General features: G+C 36.8%; 2 protein-coding genes across 15 annotated transcripts in view; one reads left to right on the forward strand and one right to left on the reverse strand.

Annotated features, from left to right (window-relative positions):
* Positions 1 to 24,338, reverse strand: part of LOC143024740 (succinate--CoA ligase [ADP/GDP-forming] subunit alpha, mitochondrial-like) — a 53,009-nt gene that overhangs the window by 19,480 nt on the left and 9,191 nt on the right. For 5 of the 14 annotated variants that reach the window (XR_012966317.1, XR_012966311.1, XM_076184281.1 and 2 more), the window contains exons 1-4: positions 12,409 to 12,707; positions 8,728 to 10,518; positions 6,277 to 6,362; positions 3,112 to 3,318 (exon numbers count right to left, since the gene is read on the reverse strand). Coding sequence is in view for 5 of the 14 variants with exons in the window: in XM_076184281.1 (XP_076040396.1) it covers positions 3,112 to 3,297 (186 nt within the window). In the remaining 9 variants the exon portion in view is untranslated. Of the gene's footprint in view, positions 1 to 608; positions 787 to 3,111; positions 3,319 to 6,276; positions 6,363 to 8,727; positions 12,370 to 12,391; positions 12,708 to 13,190; positions 13,462 to 24,338 lie in introns of those variants that run through there. The other 9 variants (XR_012966309.1, XR_012966307.1, XR_012966298.1 and 6 more) reach the window with 7 other exon arrangements.
* The window catches only part of Ssu72 (Ssu72 CTD phosphatase), a 100,228-nt gene continuing 88,710 nt past the window's right edge, over positions 12,821 to 24,338 (forward strand). The window contains exon 1 of the mRNA XM_076183753.1: positions 12,821 to 12,974. The gene's annotated coding sequence lies outside the window, so the exon portion shown is untranslated. The remainder of the gene's footprint in view (positions 12,975 to 24,338) is intronic.

The following is a 24,338-nucleotide window of genomic DNA, read 5'->3' on the forward strand; positions in this document are numbered from 1 at the left end:
TGTTATACCAACATTTTATATCTCTTTTTGCTTTTTGTTTGGTACATATTTATCAATTCCTTCCTTGTACTTTTCTTAAAAATGTTCCATTTATCTTCCATCTTTGTTTCCTCTTTGGAAAATTTATCCCAGTTTGCATTTTGAAATGTTTTCTAAGTTTTACAAAATCCGTTTTGTTGTAAATTAACCTTCCTTCTCTATGTCTTTCATTCCTTCTCACATTGTTTTGTTCTTTTAGTTCAAACTCTATTAGTATGTGATCACTCTTCCCAACTGGTGTCTTATACTCCATTTTGTTCACAATATCAGGTTCAGAAGTGAAGATTAAGTCTAGTTTTGACAGTTCCTCATTGTTTCTATATCTAGTATTTTTCTTAACCCATTGTGTTAAGGTATATTCGAAGGTCAAATCCAGTAGTGTGTTGCTCCAAAGTTCTTCTCCCCCTTTTACTATCATGAATGTGCTTTTCTGGGATGGGGGGTCATCACCACTAAAAGGGGGCAATGCTCTTCTGAAGAGTAGGTGGTACATTGGGAAAGCTTGCCAGGAACAAAGAAGAAATTAAAAACATATATTATCCATAAAACAAGACTAATTTTACACTCACATTAAGAAAGACTTCCAGACAATTGACGAAGTTGATTCCATTGAAGGGGTCACCTCAGCCTCTCTCTAAGGCCCACCTGAGTCGTCTGGTGTACAGCTTCTTAAGTGAGGGTGCCTGACTGGGATACAATGCCAATGCACCCCTTCTTGTGGATATGCCCAGGCATACCAATATTACACTAGGAAGAAATAGAGGAATATGGATATTTGGCTCAACTTTAGAATTTCAGCTAAAGAGTGAAATATATCTAGCACAATTATGTATTCTAAACTATGTTATCTGCCCCATCAAGTATTTACATGCCCCATCAAGTATTTACACTACATTACACCAGTAGCTATGCTTTTAAACTTCCTTGGGTAAAACACACACCACCTCACAAAATTGGTTAAATATTGATACCATTAATATGTGTGAGAAAGCTATAGGAAAAGGTTTGAATGTTTTTTGGACTTTTATGGATTTGGAAAAGGCTTATGATAGGGTAGACAGGAAGGCACTGTGGGAGGTATTGCAGATATATGGGATAGGAGAAAAGATTCTAGGAGCTGTCAAGAGTTTTAACGAGAGTGGTAGAACATGTGTCAGGATTAGAAATGGAGAAAGTGAGTGGTTTGAGGTAAAGAAGGGACTAGGGATTGGAGATACATACATACATACATATACATACACCAAGGCTTTTTCCCCCTTCCAAGGGAGGTAGCCAAAAAGGGAAAGGCATAAAAACACTCCCACCCATTTCATCCCTAAATTGGAGATTGGAGATGGTTAAAGAAAATGGAGAAAAGTGGGAAATAAGCCAGTTATTGTTTGCTGACGACACTGCACTTGTAGCAGGATCAGAGGAGGGATTGAGGAATTTAATGAGAGAGTTTGGGAAGGTGTGTGAAGAAGGAAGTTGAAGATAAATGTGGATAAAAGTAAGGCGATGAGATGTACATGGGGAGAAAGTGGCAGAAGACTGGAAGTGAGTATTAAGGGAGAGAGACTGGAGGAAGTGGATAGTTTTAGATACTTGGGTGCGAATGTGGTTGGAAAGGGAGGAGTGGAGGTGGAGGTAGAATGCACATTGAGAGAAGAAAGTAAATGCATTGGTGGATTAAGAAGTGTAATGAGAAATAGACATTTGGGAATGGATGCTAAGAGGAGATTGTATGAAGGAGTGATTGTGCCGACAGCACTGTATGGGGCAGAAACATGGAACATAAGAGAGGAAGAGAGAAGGAGTTTGAATGTGTTTGAGATGAGGTGTCTAAGAACTATGTTAGAGGTTACTAGGCTGGATAGAATGAGAAATGAGGAAGTGAAGAGGAGAACAGGGGTGGAAAGGGAGTTGGGAAATAGGGTTGATGAGTATTGGGTTGGTTTGGACACATGGAAAGAATGAGTGAAGAAAGACTAGTAAAAGAGGTGTGGAAGGCAGAGGTGGAAGAAGTGAACATGAGGGGTTGACCTAGGACGAGATGGATGGGTGGGGTATAAGGGGCTTAGGGAAAGAGGGGAATGTCTGTTGAGGAAGGATGGGAGAAGACAGAAGGGTGAATGGAGAATGGTTTTATGGATAATGCTGTGATACATGAGGTAGAATGGGTGGGGGATGGTGGGTGAGGGAGTATGTGTGAAAAATAATTTGACACAGCCCAAAGAGATTTCTCCCAGTCTTCTCCTTTTCTGCATGAGGGGATGGAGAGGGGGGGTCACCAATTTAATGAAGTGGCCTTGCTGTGAATGTGCTGTGTCTTGTGACACTGCTTCAGACCCAGGGCAGTGGGTGAGATGCAGGAATGATCCGTCATCCAGGAGGTGCCAAAATAAGAGGGAGGGAAGAGGGTGGAGGGGAGTGGAGTGTGACAGGGATGGAATAAGTGGAATGGTTTTTATGCCTTTGTTTTTTGACTACCTCCCTTATAAAGGGATAAAAAGCCTTTGGTATATGTATGAATGTATGTATTAATACCTACATATACCAAAGGCTTTTTCCCCCTTACAAGGGAGGATACCATTAATAAGAGTAAATTATATGAACACATAGAAACCTATCCAACAAAATCATATATCTATATACCAAGGGCTTTTCCCCCCTTACCAGTGAGGTAGCCAAGCCAAAAGGCATATACCCACTTCCACCCATTTCACTCCTATCAACCACCCTTTCCTCCTTCTCATCTTAGCTTTTCATGGATGACAGGTTATCCCTATATCCTGCCCACTGCCCTGAGTCAGAAGCAATGCAGCAAGACACAGCACATACACAGCAAGGCTGCTTCACTTAATCATTGTCATCATTATCTTCTCCCATCACAGTAATTTTCCTAGGACCTTCCACTGCCACATCCAATAAATACCTTCCTAACCTCCTCCACATTCAACAAATCATAAATTTCTAGCAAGAGAAATCTGAGGCACTGATGGGTCCCAAAGATACCTCCTGCAACCCTGACTTCAATCACAACTTTAAGTTTTGCACAGTTGCATGACAAAATGGCTATCTATATTCATTTACCTGATCTGGTGCAATAATTCCTGGGCAATTGGGACCAATCAGACAACTTTTGTTTAGTTGCAGAGGGTTGTGCTTGACCTTAACCATGTCCTGCTGGGGGAATACCCTTTGTGATTCAAACAATGCATCCAATCTCAGCTTTAATTGCCTCCATGATGGCTTTTGCTGCACCAGGGGGAGGAACATAAATTACTGTGGCATCACCTCCTGCAAAACAAGAAGTATGCATTAACCTATTTCATATCTAATTGCATTTTTTACAATAGTAGTAGAGCATGTGTTAGTTTTTACAAGAGTAGTAGAGCATGTGTTAGGATTAGAAATAGGGAGAGTCAGTGGTTTGAAGTAAAGGTGGGACTTCGTCAGGGATGTGTTATGTTGCCCTGGCTGTTCAATTTATACATGGATGGGGTGTTGCGAGAGGTGAATGCAAGGGTAGTGGGTTGGGGATTGGAGATGGTTAAAGAAAATGGAGAAAAGTGGGAGATAAGCAAGCTCTTGTTTGCTGATGACACTGTGCTTGTAGCAAGATCTGATGAGGGATTGAGGAAGTTAGTGAGTGTTTGGAAAGGTGTGTTGAAGATAAATGTGGGTAAAAGTAAGGTGATGAAATGTACAAGGGGAAAGAGTGTTAGCAGACTGAAAGCGAGTATTAAGGGAGAGAGACTGGAGGAAGTGGATAGTTTTAGATACTTGGGTGTGAATGTGGCACGAAAGGGAGGAGTGGGGGTGGAGGTAGAATGTAGATTGAGAGAAGCGAGCAAATGCCTTGGTGGATTAAAAAGTGTAATGAGAAATATAGATTTGGGAATGTATGCTAGAGGAGACTGTATGAAGGAGTGATTGTGCTGACAGCGCTGTATGGGGCAGAAACATGAAACATAAGAGAAGAAGAAAGGAGTTTGAATATGTTTGAGATGAAATGCCTGAGAAGTATGATAAGGGTTACTAGACTAGATAGAGTGAGAAATGAGGAGGTGAGGAGGAGAACAGGGGTGGAAAGGGAGTTGGGAGATAGGTTTGATGAAAGAGTATTAGGATGGTTTGAACACATGGAAAGAATGAGTGAAGAAAGATTAGTGAAAGAGGTGTGGAAGGCAGAAGTGGAAGGAGTGAACATGAAGGGATGTCCTAGGATGTGATGAACATATGGGGTAAAAGGGGCATTGGAAAAGAGGGAAATGTCTATTGAGGAAGGACGGGAGAGGAGAGAAGATAGGGGTGAATGGAGATGGGTCGTGTATGGATGTTGCTGTGATGCATGAGGGGGAGTGGGTGGGGGATGGGAATATGTATGAGAAATAAATTGATGCAGCCCAAAGGAATTTCTCCCCGTCTTCTGCTTTTCTGCATGAGGGGACGGAGGGGGGGGGGGTCACCGAATTAATGAAGCGGCCTAGCTGTGGATGTGCTGTGACACTGTTTCTGACCCAGGGCAGTGGACAAGATGCAGGGATAGTCATCTGGGAAGTGCCAAGATGGGAGGGAAGAGGGTAGAGGGGAGTGAAGTATTTGGGGATGGAATGGGTGGGAGTGGTTTCTATGCCTTTGCCTTTTGGCTACCTCCTGTGTAAGGGGGGAAAAGCCTTTGGTATATGTATGTGTGTATATATATGTGTGTGTATATATATATATGTGTGTATATATGTATATATATATATGTATATATATATATATATATATATATATATGAGAGAAAATATTCCTTATGAGTTACCTATTTATTTTTAGAAATGCTAAACAAATCATATATTGTAATGGCAACTATGACATTATTTTTTTATCAAATTTTACTCTGTATATTAATTTAAATGTATAGATTTTTTATTTCTTTTCAGAAGGATTATCATTGAGCCAGAAGAAACGCAAAGCCATGGTAAGCTATCACATGCCAAAAAAAGCTTGAAGGAGAGCCTAGAGGTCAGTTATGGTGTTCATATTAATAGTGAGACAGAAGGTGAGGCTTCAAAACCTGAAACACAATCTGAGAAACATTTACAAACATTAATGAATTGACAAACAATTTGCAAATACATGGTGTTCACTTATAAGTTATTTACATGAAAATTACCAAGATAAACAATCTTTACATGGCTATTTATGATAGTGTAGAGATGTGCTTTTATTTTTTTAATTAAAATAAAGGTAATTAATTAGATTAGGAGCTTAAGTGTGAAAAATATGTACAGTTGACAGACAACTTATGTGTTGACAGACACTTATGTGTTCATTATATGAAAAATATTAGCATAAACACTTTTTTTATTGATTCTAATAGCCAAAGTTTATGCCTTCATTTTTTGCATCTGTAAAATTGTTTTTAATTCTGATACCCCAAAGGTCAAATCTTGACCTCAGATTTTTGTTAAAGTGGGATATTTTTATTTTTCAACCTAGTTCTAAAACTCTGATATTTGGATTTCTTGTCTTTTTCTGATTCTAAATATATGTATACATTTATATAACTATGACTTTTATTACCCTAGTTATTGGTTGCCAAATTTTAGTGAACTCTCATATGACTTCAAAATATCTGAAGTCATATCTCCTGAACAGTTGTTCGGATTGACCTTAAAATTTCAGAAATATGTTTAGGGCCCTAAAACTACCTATGAACATAATTTTAGCAAAATCGGAGAGATGCGGGTGTTAGGCACTTGTCAATCTGAGAGAGATTGCCCCACCTGCTATCCCTTATTTCTACTTCTCCCTTCTTTCAATCTCTCCCTTACCTCCTATATGACTACCTCTTCAGTATGTTATTGACCCCACAGATAGAAACACTGGTTATCAATAATGAAATACAATAATTTGCTTCCTGGTGTACAATACTAAAAAGTCTGTGGGGTAGAATGAGAGTATATAACAGTTGATAGGTCCTTAGCTTCTCTTCAATAGGACCATGTGGTCGGGCAACAGCAGAATAATAAAATGTGGTTTCAGACAATGAAGACAACAAGCTTACCCAGTTGCAACTGGATTACAAAACATTACAAATACCTTGCTCAGGCAGTTGACATATCAGAAACAACCTGGCATGAATTGTGCATGAATTTAGCATTTCCAATACAGAGGAGTTCTTTGATCACCTTACGTACAAAAATATAAAAACTCAACTAATCTCACTATAACTATAAATCAATCTTTCACACACAAAATGCATACCTGAGGTATGAAGTCAGATTCAGGTGCTTCTGTCCCCTCTTAGCCAAGGACAAACTGTCCACCATTAGGGTGCCATACTCTATAGCCTGCAAAATTAACAAGTTACATTCAAAACTATAATACATCCAATCTTTATTCAGTTCTGGTCTAAAATGTGCACTTTGAACTATCTTCTTAATAGAACAAAGAGGTAAAACAAAAATAGAAGATCAAGATATTTAGCAGCAAATTTAAGAAAAGATAAAAAAAAAATGTAAGTATGATTGTTTGTTGTAGCTAGCTGATTTGTGACAAGTGCTGATGTATGATCCTTCCCCAGATCACTGGCCAAATCAGACTGGTGGCTTGATGAGGCAGCTGAATCTTATGTAGTATATTGGTGGGTTGGCTGGAGCAGCATCTTAACTTGTTGCACCTAAACCACAGGATGCATGTTGTTTTGTGAGATTACTGCAAGTCACTTCAGGTACAGTAGTGATGGATGTACCGCCATTAGCACAGGAGGCAGGCAATAGAGATGCTTGTTAAGCACATATATAGGTGGTTGATACCAATGACTTTAATCATCCACTACATAAGAGATTGACCACTCTAAGCATCTGCTTGTGCACTGCATTCAGACTTCAATATATATGCTACATGGACAACCACTGCCAACCTTTCTGCACAAAAACTCGAGTTGCAGTCATCTGACCGATGCACTTAGTTGGTCGTCCTCATGTGATGGAACATGATGAATGGGTAGGGTTGAGTTGTTTTGCATATATTTGTGTACCCAACATTTTCATGTGATATTCTGGTTTCTGTAAATAGATGTTCTATTGGGGTGGTTTTAGTGCATCCTGTTACTATTTTCAGCACTTTTCATGTAGTTTGTAAGGTGTCTATGTTTTCTTGATTGCTGGAAACCATGCTGCAGCAGTCGTGTGGTTCTCAAGAACTGTTTTTAGACTGTGATTAGTTTCCTTTTACTAAATAAAGTCTATGCTTACTACTGATTTCAGTATACATTCTTGCTCATTTTCCCTATCAGGTTTTTGACAATTTTTTTTTTTTTTTTTTTTTCATATAATGAAGCTGTGGGAGTAAACTAGCTCTGGATGTTAGTCCTTGTTGTGGACATACTATATTACTGCATTGCCTTTGACCCAAGCAGAACAGCAAGGAATAGGGATGACCATTCATCCATGTTATATGCATGTATATTAGTGAGTTTCTATTTCACCAGCTTATGACAGTGGTAATAGTGCAGTTGACAGGCCTTCTTGTGTGAAAAGGTGGAAGATATAAGTTTAAATTAACAGATTTAAGGTCAGCCCAGAAAATATCAGCTCCTCAGAGATACATCTCCAGATGTAAGCAAGACTGTTGACAAGTTATGAAGATGGGTGGCAAAGAAATGATCCTCTCTGATATCTGTCTTGCAGGACCATCATTTGCAACTACGCATCATTGGTCCTAGTAATAACTTATTACAAGTAACATGCTGCCATATATGACATTTACCTTAGCATGCCCTTCAAAGACTACCAACTTAATATAAAACTGGCAATGGCTAAATAAGACAGCTTCTGTCCTTGGAGGGTTATTGAACTCTATTCCATAGGGTCTAAATCAGTGTTTATCAATCTGGGTTCCACAAGAGAGGGCTTCGGTTTCCAGAAGAAATAGTGATAAATAGGTCAAATATAGGCAAATACATTTTCTGGATAATCTTTTTTATATTTATATATCTTTTTTATCATTGTGAATAAACATGAGAAACTGTATGCTATTTTTTGCTTAGAACAGATATCAGGAAAATGTATCATGTTTGTCTTAAGAGCTTTAAGTTCATGAAAGAGAGAGATTGATAATGAACCTCCATTTAACAGATATCAGAGGCAACAGACAAAATATACTCTCAGTCTCACTATATGATCATGGCATCTCTCCATCCAAGGTAAATCTAATCTTAAACTAGGGAAGATATATCGGTTTTTTTGTAGGGCATCAAAATACAGGCTTATAAGCTTCAAATTTTAATAGAAGCAAGGTATTGTACCTACTCACATGTGTAGAGAGTTTCATGATGGTACATGGAAAGAAAAAAAAATTATTAATAAAAAATAGCCTTTCGATAGTCGCTCAAAACGACAAAAATATTTTTCCTATCATCTTCAAAACTGGTGTGTAAAGACATGAAAGATACCCCAACAACTTGTACTAACTTTTTCGTATATGTAATAATAACTGGGCGAAAAAAAAAATATTAACAGAATCGCTTAATTTGGACACTTTTTTTCAGCGGTTTGTGCAAAAAAAAAAAAATAATAATTAAAAAATAACTGATAATGAATTTCTGTCCAATACATTAGAAAGAAAAATGAATAACCAACAGATCAATACAAGAATGAAGTAAATTGGTTGAGAAATGGCTGAATAGTCAGAAATTAAAGAAGAATAACTGACATTTTAGAAAAGAGGCGTTTTTTGTTGTGGTGTGTGGTGCAGTCCTTAAAATCCACCTGCGAGGTAATCTTGCACCTTCTTCTTCATCCCATGCCTCAGGTTATCGTTCCTCATTCTCTTTCTTACTGGGGAGTCCATATATTTGTCCTTCTTTATAAGATATTTCTCTATGGAGGTAGTGAATTCTGCCCCAAGTAAGCTGACAATGTTACTCTTGAGGTAACCCACATTGTAGACTGATATTGCAACTGCAGATGCAAATTTAACCATCCTAGCCGAGGTAGGTCTATGCTTGGGGCAGATTCGCCAAATACGTGAATGAAGATGTTCATTTCTATTTTGGGTCAAACTTGGCAGACACTTTTTCATCATTTCATCTGTAGTAAGTCTCTCATATACTGCCTTTACAAGGGCCAACTCCTTTTCTTCCAGGTGAAAATAGACTAGCATTTCATTGTGGGGTTTTGGTTTTTCATTATTGGCTAGTGACTTGTTATAAAAACACCAACTACTAGAGCCTTGTTGACACATATGATGCTGAGGGTTGTCATCTGTTGATGAGCAATGATAAAAAGTAGACAAGATTTCCTTTCTCATCTCTTCAGGGACAATTGAAAGTAAAATTGCAGGTTGTCAATCACTACATCTGTTAGTCTGTTTTTCTCTCCCATTTTTCCTTTACTCGTCTGTTTTGCATTCCTCAAACCAGTTCCCAACCTTTTCGATACATGATTTACACATTCTAGCTTCTCAACTTTGCACTCTTCTCCATATGGGCCTTTCTCATTATTTAGACTACAAACAGCCTTATAAGCTGTGCTGTCACCATCTGACACAAATGTTCTGTACCTTAGATTTTCAGATCTTTGCCACATTTCTATTGCTGTTTTCTTCTCCATGCCACCTGAGGCACCTTCATAATTCACATCACAAACATTCTTGTGCTCAACTTTCCAAGTCTCATACTCTGCCTCCTTGTCCTTTCTCTCTTCCTCTTTCACATTTTTCATTTGGGTGCGCTTACTTTTACACATATCACACAGTTTCGAACAAACTTGATAATCAATTACATACCCAAGATCCACATCAATAACAGCCCCTACTCCAAAGTTAGATTTATGGCCCCTCTTGTGCCAGGACCAATCAAAAGTCACATCCACATTCATTTTTTCACCAACCAAACCACCCTCTTTCTTCAATTTATGTTCATAGACTTTATTTCTACACACTTAGAATTTTATCTGTATTATCTAGAGCAATCTTTGTAATATATTTTGCATAACGAATGTACGTTGCTTGGGTAAATGTACGAAGATTCAGAAAAGAAATATGTTTATCTGCTCCATCATAACCTACTCCCAATAACATCATACAGTAAACGAGCATACAGGTTAGAGGATAATATTTTTCACCTTTTTTCATTTCAGTTTTTTTGCAAGTATTGTCAAATATGATATGTCCACATTCACATTTTACTGTATAATAAATATCTATCTGGTGGTGGATAAATTTTATGTTCACCTCACTCTTGACTAATTCTGTTATGTCATCCTTAGAAGTAATGATATTTTCTCTTTTTACACTATTTAGATTCACTGTATCAGTCTCTAAAACCAAACTTTTTCTTTTTTGTGCATTAGATGGCTCAGCAGATTTGGCCACATCCACAGGAACACACTCACTTTCTTTAGCTTTCTCGCCTTCTCTCTTGCTATTTCAAGATTTTTATGTCTCTGGCATATATGTTTCTTTACTTTAGGCATTGTTCTAAATTATTTCAATCCCTGGAAGCTAAATATTCACATAAATAAGGCAAAATAAAGGGTGAAAGCACACAATAATTAACTTTGAAAGCACTCTGGACATATGACACATGACTGAAGGGCTCTGTTTGAGACTAATCAGATCAGACGGGTAAAGAAAAACATGCCAGATAGCGCCAGACTGTTGAACTAAGTAACATCATAAAAAATAATGAAAAATCGTAAAAAGACGGCGTAAAAAACAGAATAACAGTTATGCTACAATTAAATGTCCGTATGTAAACAAACCACGCCCAGGCCCTTTAAACGTTTAAAAAACATATTAAATGAAGAGATGCAATTTTCAAACTTTGCAGGAGGATTCCCAGACTATGGAAGGATTTTTCAGTGTTTAACACAATTTCATGGATTTCAAAAATGTTCGCTCAAAAACCAGTATGTCTTGCCTTAAACTAAAAAATTTGAATTTACTGTATTATTGCATATATTTATAGTGTGCAGGTATTTTGCCTTGTCAGATTGGATGGTGTGCTTGATTGAAAGAATAGTACCATAGTATTTCTATTTCTTTTATAATGTAATTGTTGATATTAGCCACTACAGATTTGTGACAGTGTCTGCGGACAATCAGTATCATTGAACCAGTGTTTCCCCCCTTTTGTCTGTTAAAATAAGGTATGAGTAAATATATATATATTTTTGTAAGGATTCCCTGAAAGTATGGAGTGTTCTGCAAAGGGAAAAGGTTAAAAAGTGCTGGTCTAAATAATTAGACCACTCCTGTAAGGCTGGGCAAAAAATATTCAGCTTAACTTGATTCCACTATAACATTCTCTTGTGCTCCAGATGATCTTTAAAATTTGAGGTACCGAATTACATAGGTTACGTGGGTTACTTAGGTTAGGTAAGAATAGACAAATCTATCCTTTCATTTCTTTGACCTCAGTATCTATCAAAACAAACATGGCATATCATTCAACCGTTGCAACTTCATTCATTATAAAATTGGTTTTAGCAACTTTTTTGTTATTGATTTCTGCCAAGAAAATTGCATATTACATTGATATATCATAATTTACTAAATTATCAATTTTCTATTGTTACATCATGTAGGTGTGCACACCTAAAAATTTCTTGAAAAACTGGTGCCTGACCCTGCTTCTATTATCCAAATGCATACCAGAATTAATGCCCACACAGGATGCCAGTGACAAATTCAATCTCTTTCCACATCAGCCCCAGGCAGAGATTCAAAACTCTTCTTGCCACCAGTCTCACCTACTATCAACAATGGCCCAAATCAGGCAAATGCATTCCCAAAGCACATAAGAAATCTCACAGGCTGTTCCAACATAAGAACTAGAATAATACCCAATGACACTACCTGATCAATCTAAGACTAAGTATCTGTAAATGAAGACTATACTTTTGTAATTCTAATTTTATTGGACTGACTCACTGAGTCAGACATAAATCATAATTATTATAATTATGATTTATGTATATAATTATTATATACTTTAACTTTGGATAACTCACGAAGTAATTAACCCATGTTTTTCGTTTCGTTTCATAACCTAACTGTAATTACTTGTTCTAATACCAACAGTTGAACAGGCATCAAAACACACATTATTTACTAATTGTCAAAGTAAACAAATGCAGAGGCAACGCTTGTTCCTCCAATGATTTTGTCACGAGATTTAAAACGAGGCGCCATCTTTTTTGCAAAGGTCAACTGATAATTGTTCTTATTGTTTCTCTGGTTCTACCCCGCCAGAACACTATTGGACAGGAATTTGTACCTAATTGATACACGATATATATACATTTCAAAGAAATACACCCAGAAAGAAAACTAACATGATAAATATTCGTTCATATAGATATAAAATTCTTACTAATGTTCTTTACATACACATATTACATTGATCGCAAATATTGTTCAGAATAAGTCTGAAACTATTGTTGCAAACTTCCATCGCATGTACATCACTAAAGTACATAATTGCTTTGAATAGGAACAATCTTTCCCTTCAAGGTAACTTTCATGAGTGATCATGACTGATCCGGAAGTTCAATTGGGTCGACATCGGTAGATTTTTATGGAAAAGTGGTATCATCGTAGAAAATGTCGAAATATGCTATTTAAATATGGTAACTACAAAAGCAGTAAATTGAATATTCCAGAAAGACTGGCGAATATGTCTCATAAATCAACGGTATGAAAATACTCAAAAATAAATGTACTATTCATTTTCATACTACTTGTGGACAGCTTATCATTTTGTTTGATATATTATTTAAATACAAATTATTATTGGATTTATATTTTCCTAGTTACGTAAATCCTATTGTATATCTTCAAATAATTCAGTCGGAACTACCAACCTTGAGTAAGAGTATAAACAAACAAAATCCGTGGAAATAAAGTGGGGATAAGTTTTAACCTTAGAATTATTATTACTTTCTCCTATTACTGAGGTAGGTGTTATCTATTATACTGTTCAGCATAATTTGCTTGTTGTTAATGTGGATGATGGTATTTTTTGTAGTTTTCACAAAGATGAAGCTATAATTTGGGAGACGGAAAGAAATAACTGACCACGTTCTTTAATAGTAATGTAGCATATTTAACTGAATATGATGAAATGCAGTTGAATAGATAATCGTTGTTTAACATGACGTTAGGTGCATTACCTATGGACAGTTGATTGACTTCGAATTTTTTTTGTGATCAGAGTTATAAGTGAAACTTGCGTGAGATGGCTCCCCGATGTAAATCAAGCTCTCGTTACTCGTACCTACTTGCCTTGGAGAGGTCTAGAAGACCTTTTCACAGCTACGGTGATCCGCCACTGTTACCATTCCTGGCGTCCAATTCCTTTAAGGCCACCTGGTCTGGTATAGTGTTTGTTGACCGGCATTCGTGATTTGGCAGTATAGAATAGCCTGGTACAGGTGGTTCATCAGGTACAACTGAAAGGAACTTATCCAGTTCTTGAGTCTGTCTACTGTATAGTTGGTGATATCTCTTATATCCCTCGGGAGGCATTAAAGATCATTGGACCCTCATGGCTCAGGCTATTCACTAGCAGAGTATTGATAATTGTAGGAGCTTTGGTTGGTAAGGTTTTTCTTGTTATTTTCCTCCCTGATCTTTTAGTTCTGTACAACTAGCTAGGTCAACATGAAAATGGAATTCCTGATATTTGAGCTGAAGTAGTTCTCATGGGATGCAAAAAGTCGCTATGAGTATAATGCAATTTGAATTATCCATCTAGCTGTCCTTGTTCTCGAGATATTGCATTTTGAATGGAATTAAATCAGGCCTATTTTGTCCCCGGAAATCGGGCCGAAACATGCGGTCTGACGAATCGCCGATCGAACGTAAATAATGACGGTTTTTACTGACAGGCACAATTTATATAAAAATTTAGCATATGGGTGCATTATTTGACATATTTTCTTTAAGATGTGTGATTTCCATGTAACTTGATCATAGAATTACGTTTTTATCCTCTGCAAAATTACCCACCACAGCTACGAATACCGTCAAATTACATGAAAATCACACATTTTAAAGAAAATAGTTTGAATAATTCAACTATATGCAAGCTATTTCACTAATAACACAATAGTAACAAACTTAATAGTGTTGTTTGATCCATACCACCAGTGATCATAGATAGCGGGCAGGACGAATCGTAGCTGTGGTCCGTAATATTACGGAGGATAAAAACGTAACTTCTCTTTGATCAAATTACATGAAAATCACACATTATAAAGAAAATAGTTCAAGTAATTCAACTATAAGTCTATTACGCTAATAACATAATAGTAAGAAACTTAATAGAGTGAAGTTTGATAAGATGGCGGGTTGATGTTGATGTTGTTATCCGATAATCCGACCCGATAGAAAAAAACTAATTAAAACCTCCGATTTCTCAGCTCTACCGTAACAAGCTGCCTTTATTTTGGTATTAAAATAATTTGCGATACTAGTAGTTTTACTTTATTTTGGTCAATTGCCACAACCGTAAATATGTTAGCTCATCTTTTACGTTGAAACATATACCAATTTTCGATTTACTGCTGAATGCAGGCCGCCATGTTTATCTTATGTTTTTATTGACCGACATGTAACTGATGATGTGAATGTTTGAAATTTACTACGATCGTAGTAAATACACTCGCACAACATTTTTTTTAATTAACTTTTCCGCAGTATATAAATTTGGCCGTTTGAATGGCGTGCGCATAAAATGACGCGCTATTGTGCTCGTCATCGACGATGGCGCCTCTGGTGGTGTTTGACCTACCTAGTACAACTGCAGGGAATGGGGTGCCGGATTTGGTACCTTTCTTTCAATTACCTTCCACACATAGATGGCACGATACTGGTCTCTTCTTCGTTGTTGAGAGTAGAGCCCCAACTTTTTTAGACATTCCCAGTAGTTTAAATTCTGCATTTCCTTGATTTTCCTGGTGTAGGACCATTGGACAGCCTCCAGCTGCTGAACTTCTCCCCATTTGTGAGGTGACCACAGCTGGCAACAGTAGTTTAAGAGTGGTTGTATCATGGTGTTCCAAAGGGTCAATTATTTTGGGTTCCCTGGTAGAGAAGGTTCTGAGTACCCAACCTGTCATCCCTCTCGCTCTTCTCACCATTTCAGCTATGTGGTGATGAAAGGTGCAGTCTTCTCCCAGATGTACCCCCCCCAGGCATTTGGCAATCTATAGTGCGCTGATTTCATGGCCTCCTTCTATGAGTAGTTTTGTGTTAGTTTTTATTTCTTGATGTGGGCCATGTTGCAGTATTTTAAAATTGTCTTCATTGAAGACCATATTATTTCTCGGGTCTCACTAATTGCCGAACAAAACCGATAAAAGCCGAACAAACCAACAAAACCCAAACAAGGACGGTTTTTGCTCAAATGCACACTTCTATATATATATGGTTGCATTATTTGAACTATTTTCTTTAAAATGTGTGATTTCCATGTAATATGATCAAAGAGAAGTTACATTTTTATCCTCTGCAAAATTACCGAACACAGCTACGATTCGTCCAGCCCGCCGTCTATGATCACTGGTGGTATGGATCAAACTACACTCTTTTAAGTTTCTTACTGTTGTGTTATTAGTGTAATAGACTGCATATAGTTGAATTATTTCAACTATTTTCTTTAAAATGTTTGATTTTCATGTAATTTGACCAAAGAGAAGTTATGTTTTAGCCTCTGCAGTATGACATAACACATTTTAAAGAAAATAGTTGAAATAATTCAACTATATGCAGTCTATTACACTAATATCACAATAGTAAGAAACTTAAGAGTGTAGTTTGATCCATACCACCAGTGATCATAGACGGCGGGCTGGGTCGAATCGTAGCTGTGTTCGGTAATTTTGCAGAGGATAAAAACGAAACTTCTCTTTGATCATATTACAGTAAACTTCCACTTATCCGAACTCCAAGGGGGATTAGAAATGTCCGATTAATCGAAATGTTCGGTTAATCCGACTTTGTATGTTTCATTCCCGTAGAGTTTTATGCGGTAATGTCAGCTGCCATATTCGTACCTGTAAACTTAACATACACATGGAAATGCTTATAATAGCTCATAAACATATTCTATAGAATATAAAGAGAAAATGTTTATGGAGAGCTTGTGATACTGTATCGTCACCGAGAGGACTCACGAATGTATGTACCGCCAAACAGCCGATCAGGTGTAAACATGGAGTGTGCTGCCACCGTGTGAGCACTTGGTGAAGCTTGCGGGTGGTGTGGGGGATGGCGGAAGAGGCGGCGGGGTGTTTGAATGTTCGGTTGAGATCCAAATACGTTCGGTTGAAGTGATGGCTACCGTATTGAGAAAATGTTCGGTTAATGCGATTATTTGGTTAAAACGCTTTCAGATAAGCGCGAGTTTACTGTACATGGAAATCACATTTTTAAAGAAAATAGTTCAAATAATGCAACCATATATATATAGAAGTGTGCATTTGAGCAAAAACCGTCCTTGTTTTTGGGTTTTGTTGGTATGTTTGGCTTTTATCGGTTTTGTTCGGTTTGTTTGGCAAATAGTGAGACCCTTATTTCTTGAGGCCCAGGCATAGACAGTATCTAGATCTCTCCGGAGGTTAGTACATCTTCGGTACTCGTGATTGGTAAGCTCAAGGTAGTGTCTTATTGCATACATCCAATACAATATACTCACAGATATTCCCGTAATGTTATGAAAGAAACTCAATAGACACGTGTGGTGGCCGTGGTGGTTATTTGTGCCTTATAATCAAAATTTTGTTTCAGGCCTTACCATATTATATCAGTTTATCATTTCAAATTTTTCTATTGACTCTGCATTGACCACCCACTTTGACAAGTCATTCCAGTTGTTAACATGCATCATACCTTTTAATTGTACCAGAACATGAATAGCTTTTTGAATGTTTCAAAATTAAAGGAATTTGTTAAGGATAGTGCAGAAATAATCCATTTTTCATTTTGCTTTTTTGTGAATACGTGGATTAATTCCATGGAAAATAATTACATACATATACCAAAGTTTTTTTTTTCCCCTTACATGGGGGGTAGCCAAAAAGAAAAAGGCATAGAAACCACTCCCACCCATTCCATCCCCTACATATTCCACTCCCCCTCCATCCTCCTCCCTCCCTCTCATCTTGACACCTCCTGGATGATGGGTCATTCCTGCATCCTGTCCACTGCCCTGGGTCAGAAGCAGTGTCGTTAGATACAGCACATCCACAGCAAGGCCGCTTCATTAACCACTTCCATACGGTGACGCCTACGTAGGCAGCATGAGGAGCAAGTGGGTACTCGATGATGCCGACATCAGCATCTTGATTATATTTATTGTAGTTGTACCTACGTAATTTCCATTCTCTCTAAACTGGCTTCATCAATTTTCTATGGTTATCAAAATACACGGGTGAAAGAGAACGAACGATTGAGCACTGACTTTATTTTTTATAATGGGATTATTATGACGCAACATTGCACGTCAGGCAGCTAATGCTGCCAGACGTGCGATGTGCCTCGGAGTGAAGAGGTTAATTTGGTGACCCCCCTCTCTCCGTCCCCTCATGCAGAAAAGGAGAAGACGGGGAGAAATCCCCTCGGGCTGCATCAAATTATTTCTCATACATACTTCCTCACACCCCACACCCCACCCACTCCCCCTCATGCATCACAGCATCATCCATACACAATCCTTCTCCATTCACTCCTATCCTCTGTCCTCTCCCATTCTTCCTCAACTGACATTCCTCTCTTTTGTAATGCCCCTTTCACCCCATCCATCCATCTCATCCTAGGACGCCCCCTCATATTCACTCCTTACACCTCTGCCTTCCACACTTCTTTTACTAATCTTTCTTCACTCATTCTTTCCATGTGTCCAAACCATCCTAATACTCTTTCATTAACCCTATCTCCTAACTCCCTTTCCACCCCTGTTTTCCTCCTCACTGCCTTATTTCTCACTCTATCTAGCCTAGTAACCCCCATCATACTTCTCAGACATTTCATCTCAAACACATTCAAACTCCTTCTCTCTTCTTCCTTTATGTTCCATGTTTCTGCCCCATACAGTGCTGTTGGCACAATCACTCCTTCATATAACCTTTTCATAGCATCCATTCCCAGATGTCTATTTCTCATAACACTGCTTACAAATTAATAACATTGGAGGGAGTCAAATCATAGACTAGCCATTCTGTATGTGGTCTTAGGTCATAATGATTTAGGACAGGTACAGTGACAGTTCCCCCCCCCCCAGTTTACTTCATAGTGTGTGTAACAATAGCCAGTCACAATACTGTATTTTTTAATTACCATATTCAGATCTAGTCAGGAAATGACCAATGGCAGTGCAGTGTTTCACATCTCCTATATGGTGTATATATGTATATAATCAGAAAATGCATGTCAACTTTGTGCTTTAATATTGAGCATCAGTTAGTTTCATTTACACTTTGAGTATATGCAACTCCTTTCAGGGTGTGTTAGGGATATGAATTTAAATATAGTAAATTTTTAGTTGTGGATACCTATGCGACATAGCAATAGAAAATTATAATACATTAACGTAATACATGATTTTCTTGCTAGAAATCCATAACAAAAAATTTGCTAAAACAGATTTACTAATGAACAAAGTTGTGATGGTTGAATGATACACGGTGTTTGTTTTGATAGATGCCGAGGTCAAAGAAATGAAAGGATGATAACTTCATCTATTCTAACAACCTAACCTAACCTAACTAACCTATGTAACCTAATTTATATTTAGTAACTCCATACCTCAAATTCTAAAGATCATCCAGGTCATCTTCATCACGGATGCTGATGGCCTGATTATTATTGTACCTTGGGCAATTATCAGACAACAGCAGAACCCCGTGTTCTCTCATAAAGTCCAAGGAAGCCCCATCTTTGTATCAGTGCTTAACGTCACCTGGAGTTGGAGAACTCGCGGTCCTCAACGTGAAAGCCATTGTTTGACAGTGACTGGACTGGACAGACAGCAGCATGGCATCTATACTGTACCCTAGCAGCTTTGTTCATTAGTAGATTTGCTTGCAGCATTTTTTTTTCTCTCTATCTCTCTCTCTCTCTCTCTCTCTCTCTCTCTCTCTCTCTCTCTCTCTCTTTCTCTCTTTCTCTCTCCATTTAGAAAATCATATACAGGTAGTTGTCGACTTACGACTGATCGACTTTACGACCACGAGATAGTGCAATAATATTTAACATTTAATAGAGTAATAGAATTGCAATGTTATGTCTGGCAGCGCAGAACAATTACTCCGCACACCGCGAGACGCTAGTACGATAGTTTTGGCAGGCTGCCGACAGCGTCGGCATCCCAGCCAGCTAAATATTCTTTCAATTTTTTGTTTGAAGTAAAGTCTTTCCTAATTTTGCATTGCATTTTGTATTTTTGTATTTCTATATGTTTTGCAATTAATAAAATGTAACAATATTTTTTTATGCCTAGGCTAGTTTGTCGATAACAGTATGTTCGGTACAGTACGTAAACGGAAAGAATGTGTTTTGAAATAAAAAAAATTCCTAAATTTGCCTTGCATTTTGTATTTTTATATGTTTTGCAATTAATAAAATGTAAGAGTAAAACTTTTTTATGCCTAGTCTGTTGTCGATAACAATATTTTCGGTACAGCATTTTGTATTTTTATGTTTTGCGATTAATAAAATGTAACTGTAAACTTTGTTTATGCCTAGTCCGTTGTCGATAACAATATTTTCGGTACAGTACGTAAACGAAAAGAATGGGTTTTGAAATAAAAAAAAATATCCGAATTTTGCCTTGCAATGATTTTATTGTAACCAACAAAAAAGTATTTGTAGGTCAAAGATAACAGGACTTTATTCAGTATGCGTAGGCCTAGGCTACGTTTCCTAACGAAAATTATAAAAAAGTTAATGAATAAACAACGTAGCTCAAAGATAATAAGATTTTATTCAGTATGCATACGTTTCTTAAAGAAAGTCTGATGGTAAAATAATAAAAAGGTTAGAAAATACTCGTACAGTATTAGATATCATAGGTTAAAGATGATAGGATTTTATTCAGTATGCTTATGCCTAGGCTACGTTTCCCAAAGAAAATCAGATAAAATTATAAAAAGGTTAAGAAATACTTTACAACATAGTTCAAAGATGCTAAGATTATTTCAGTATGCTAAATATAATATACAATATATATATACAGTAACAAAAATATTTAAAGGGTAATATATACTGTATATATATATAAAGATCGACTTACGAACTGTCTGTCGGAACCGAACTCGGTCGTAAGTCGACGACTACCTGTACTACATTTATGTAATATAATTTACAAAATTAATATTTAATTTTTTAATGCTATATCATGTAGGTGTGCACAACTAAAATAATACCTTGAATATTATTTGGTATTTCTTTAGAAGTGCACACTTACATCATATAGCATTAGAAAATAAATTACTAATTTTGTAAATTATAATACATCAACGTAATAGACGTTTTTCTTGGCAGAAATAAATAACAAAAACCTTGCTAAAACAAATACACTATTGAATGAAGCTGCATGCATAGGATCGAGATGCCATGTCGTCTGTCCAGTCCAGTCACTGTCAGTTAGATGATGGCTTTCACATTGTGCACCAGGTGTTCTCCAGCCCCAGGTGACATTAATAAGTGCTGTTACAAAGACAATAGAGCTTCCTTGAACTTTATGAGAGAACACAAAGTTCTGCCGTTATCTGTTAATTGCCTGAGGTACAATAATAATCAGGCTGTTGGCATCCATGATGATGACAATGACCTGGATGATCTTTAGAATTAGATGTACCAAATTACTAAATGCAATTTAGGTTATGTAGGTTAGATTAAATAGGTTAGGTTAGAATAGATGAATTTATCATCCTTTTATTTCTTTTACCTTGGCATCTATCAAAACAAACGTGGCATATCATTCAACCTCCACAATCAGGCTGTTGGCATCCATGATGTTGACAATGACCTGGATGATCTTTAGAATTAGATGTACCAAATTACTAAATGCAATTTAGGTTATGTAGGTTAGGTTAGAATAGATGAATTTATCATCCTTTTATTTCTTTTACCTTGGCATCTATCAAAACAAACGTGGCATATCATTCAACCTCCACAACGTTGTTTGTTAGTAAATCCATTTTAGCAACTTTTTTGTTAAGTGATTTTCACCCAGAAAATCGCAAATTATGTTGATGTATTATAATTTATCAAATTAGTAATAATTTTCTATTGCTATTTTGCATAGGTTTGCACTTCTAAAAATTTACCTATTATTTTAACCACTGTTTCTTGAAGGGTGTGATGGTCTGCAATGTTATTAGTCTTAGTCATCTCCCTCATTCTGTCAGCCATGGTGCTACATATATTATACAGGAATTTATAAAGGCTTTCCCAAACCTTTGTAAGTGAATAATGTATAAAATAATAATTCTTCTTTAACTTACATTAGTCTTTGGTATATATTAGTGGTCACTCACATAGTGACCACTAATAAATAATGATAAGTTTTGCATATAAAAATCAATAAGAAATTTATATGAGGGAAATTAAACAGAATAAATGGGCATTTAACTTCTTTTTACTTTTATTGAGGACACTGGTTGGCATACCTAGTTACCTAGTTTTATTTACCTAGTTGTATGCCTTTTTCTTTTTGGCTACCCCCCCGTGTAGGGGGAAAAAGGCTTTGGTATATATATGTATGTATGTATTTTGCGGGAAGGGGAGCTACGCTCATGGTGTCTCACCTTTGTATCTCGCAGTGTCTAGTTTGCTCTTAAACTCATGAATGGTTTTTGCGCACACTATTTCATAGGCTAGTTTGTTCCAAGTGTCCACCACTCTATGTTTTTCTTCAGATCTCTCCTGTAGCTATGTTTTTTTATTTTCTTTCCATGTCCTCATGTGCTTCTCTTATCCCAGTTTAACAAGTCCTCTCTATTAAGTATTTCTCTGCCCTTCATGGTTCTGTAGATGGTCAGTAGGTCACCTCTCTCTCCTCTGCTCCAGAGTTGGTAACTCCAGTTTAGCCAATCTCTCCTCATATGACAAGTTTGCAAATGCAGGTGCCATTTTTGTGGCTGCTCTCTGGATTCTTTCTATTTTCTTTATATTGTTTTTGGTACTTGGTGACCACAATGTTGCCACATATTCTTGTCTAGGCCTTATCAGTGTGACCAATATTTTTTTAATAATTTCTTCATCCAAATAGGTAAATACCTATTTTATTGATCTTAGCAAGTTGTAGGATTCTCCGACAATTTTGTTTCTGTTTATCATAGGACAAGTCGTTTGAGATAATTACACCTAAATCTTTTTCGAATCTCTCCATCTTTACCTCCTTGGTTCCAATTTTATATTGTCCTAATATTCTATTTTTGCTTTTTCCAAACTCCATTATGCTACACTTATTAATATTGAAATCCACTTCCCATTTCTGACTCCAGTTCCATACTTTATTCAGGTCTTCCTGCAGTGATTCGCAATCCTTTTAGGTTTTTACTTTCATTAACAGTTTGACATTGTCAGCAAAGAAGCTCATGTAACATTTCACATCATCATCCATGTCATTCACATTAATAGCAAACATTATTGGAGCCAATATAGATCCTTGCAGTACTCCAATGATCACCTCTTTACAACCAGAATATTTTTCTCTGAGCACTACTCTCATCTTTCTACCAATCAGGAAGTCCATCCATTTTAGTAGGTTCCCTTGTGGTGTCCCACAGGGTAGCATTTTAGGTCCGCTGTTGTTTCTTTTGTATGTGAATGACATGAAAGCTGCTGTGAACTGTAAACTGCTGTTGTATGCCGATGATTCAGCCTTACTAGTTTCTGGCAAAGATGTAAATAGGATTGAGACGTTACTCAGTGAAGAGTTATTGAATGTCAGCAACTGGTTGTTGGATAACAAATTGTCTCTACATCTAGGTAAAACAGAATCCATTCTCTTTGGCTCCAATCAAAAACTCAGAAATGCTCCCAACTTCAATATCCAATGTAATGATACTAGTATTCAACCTAGGTCTGTTGTCAAATATCTTGGAACAGAAATTGATCAAAATGTGTCGGGAGAAGTTATGGCACAAAAAATAATTAAAAGGGTCAGCTCCAGAACAAAATTTTTGGCAAGAATACAAAAATACCTAGATGTAGAGACAATGAAGTTACTAGCCTCGGCCCTGGTTCAGTGTCATATTGACTATGCTTGTTCTTCCTGGTATAGCAACCTATCTAAAAAATCTAAGAATAATCTTCAAATATGTCAAAACAAACTAATCAGGACCGTTTTAAAAATTCATCCACGTACTCATCTATATTATACACATTTTAAACTGTTAAATTGGTTACCTGTTGAGAAACGTGTTGCTCAGTTAAAGATTAATCATGTTCACCAAATTGTGAACGACTCTTGTCCCAGTTATTTGTCAGATACGTTTACACTTGTCAGAAATGCTCGTACCCTGAGAACTCGTTCTAGTAGGTCATCTGTCATTGTACCTAGGTTTAATAGTTCGTTAGGGAAAAGTACTTTCAAATACACTGGTGCTATTGCTTGGAACTCTTTACCGACCAACATTCAATCAATTGTATCTAAAAGTAGTTTTAAAAAATCAGTTAAATGTTATCTTTTAGACACTGTTCTCTCTGAAGAAAATAGTTTATATGTTTAATTTACACTTCTTATAATCCTAATTTACACTTCGTATAACCTTGCTTTTCTATGATAATCCTTTCCTAATTGTAATATGAGGACCACAGTGGAAATAAGTCTTTTGACTTTCTGTGCCATCCTCGGATGTACAATTATATATACTGTGTATAATAATGAGTCTTGTATGTATTGTACTTATTGTATGTATGATTGTATCCGAATAAAATTCAATTCAATTCAATTCCCTACCATATGTTCCAGTTTTTTTTTTTTTGTGTGTGGTACTTTGTCAAAAGCTTTTTGTAATTCCAGGAAGGCACAATCAGCCCATCCATTCCTTTCTTACACTATGTCTATTAATCTTGAGTAGAAACATATTAAGTTTGTGGTCCATGATCCTCCTTGTCTGAACCCAAATTGTCTTGAGTTTATTATACAGTATTGTTGTCTTTCAAGTGTTTTACCTATCTGTTCTTGATGATTTTCTCACAAATTTTGGCTATAGTGCTTGTTAGTGAGACTGGCCTATAGTTAGTTGGTTTTTCCTTGTTTCCTCCTTTATATATTGGTACAATGTTAGCATTTTTTCAGTCTTGGT

The sequence above is a fragment of the Oratosquilla oratoria genome, chromosome 1 (assembly GCF_046742065.1).
Source record: "Oratosquilla oratoria isolate Oo_2021 chromosome 1, ASM4674206v1, whole genome shotgun sequence".
Taxonomy (NCBI): domain Eukaryota; kingdom Metazoa; phylum Arthropoda; class Malacostraca; order Stomatopoda; family Squillidae; genus Oratosquilla; species Oratosquilla oratoria.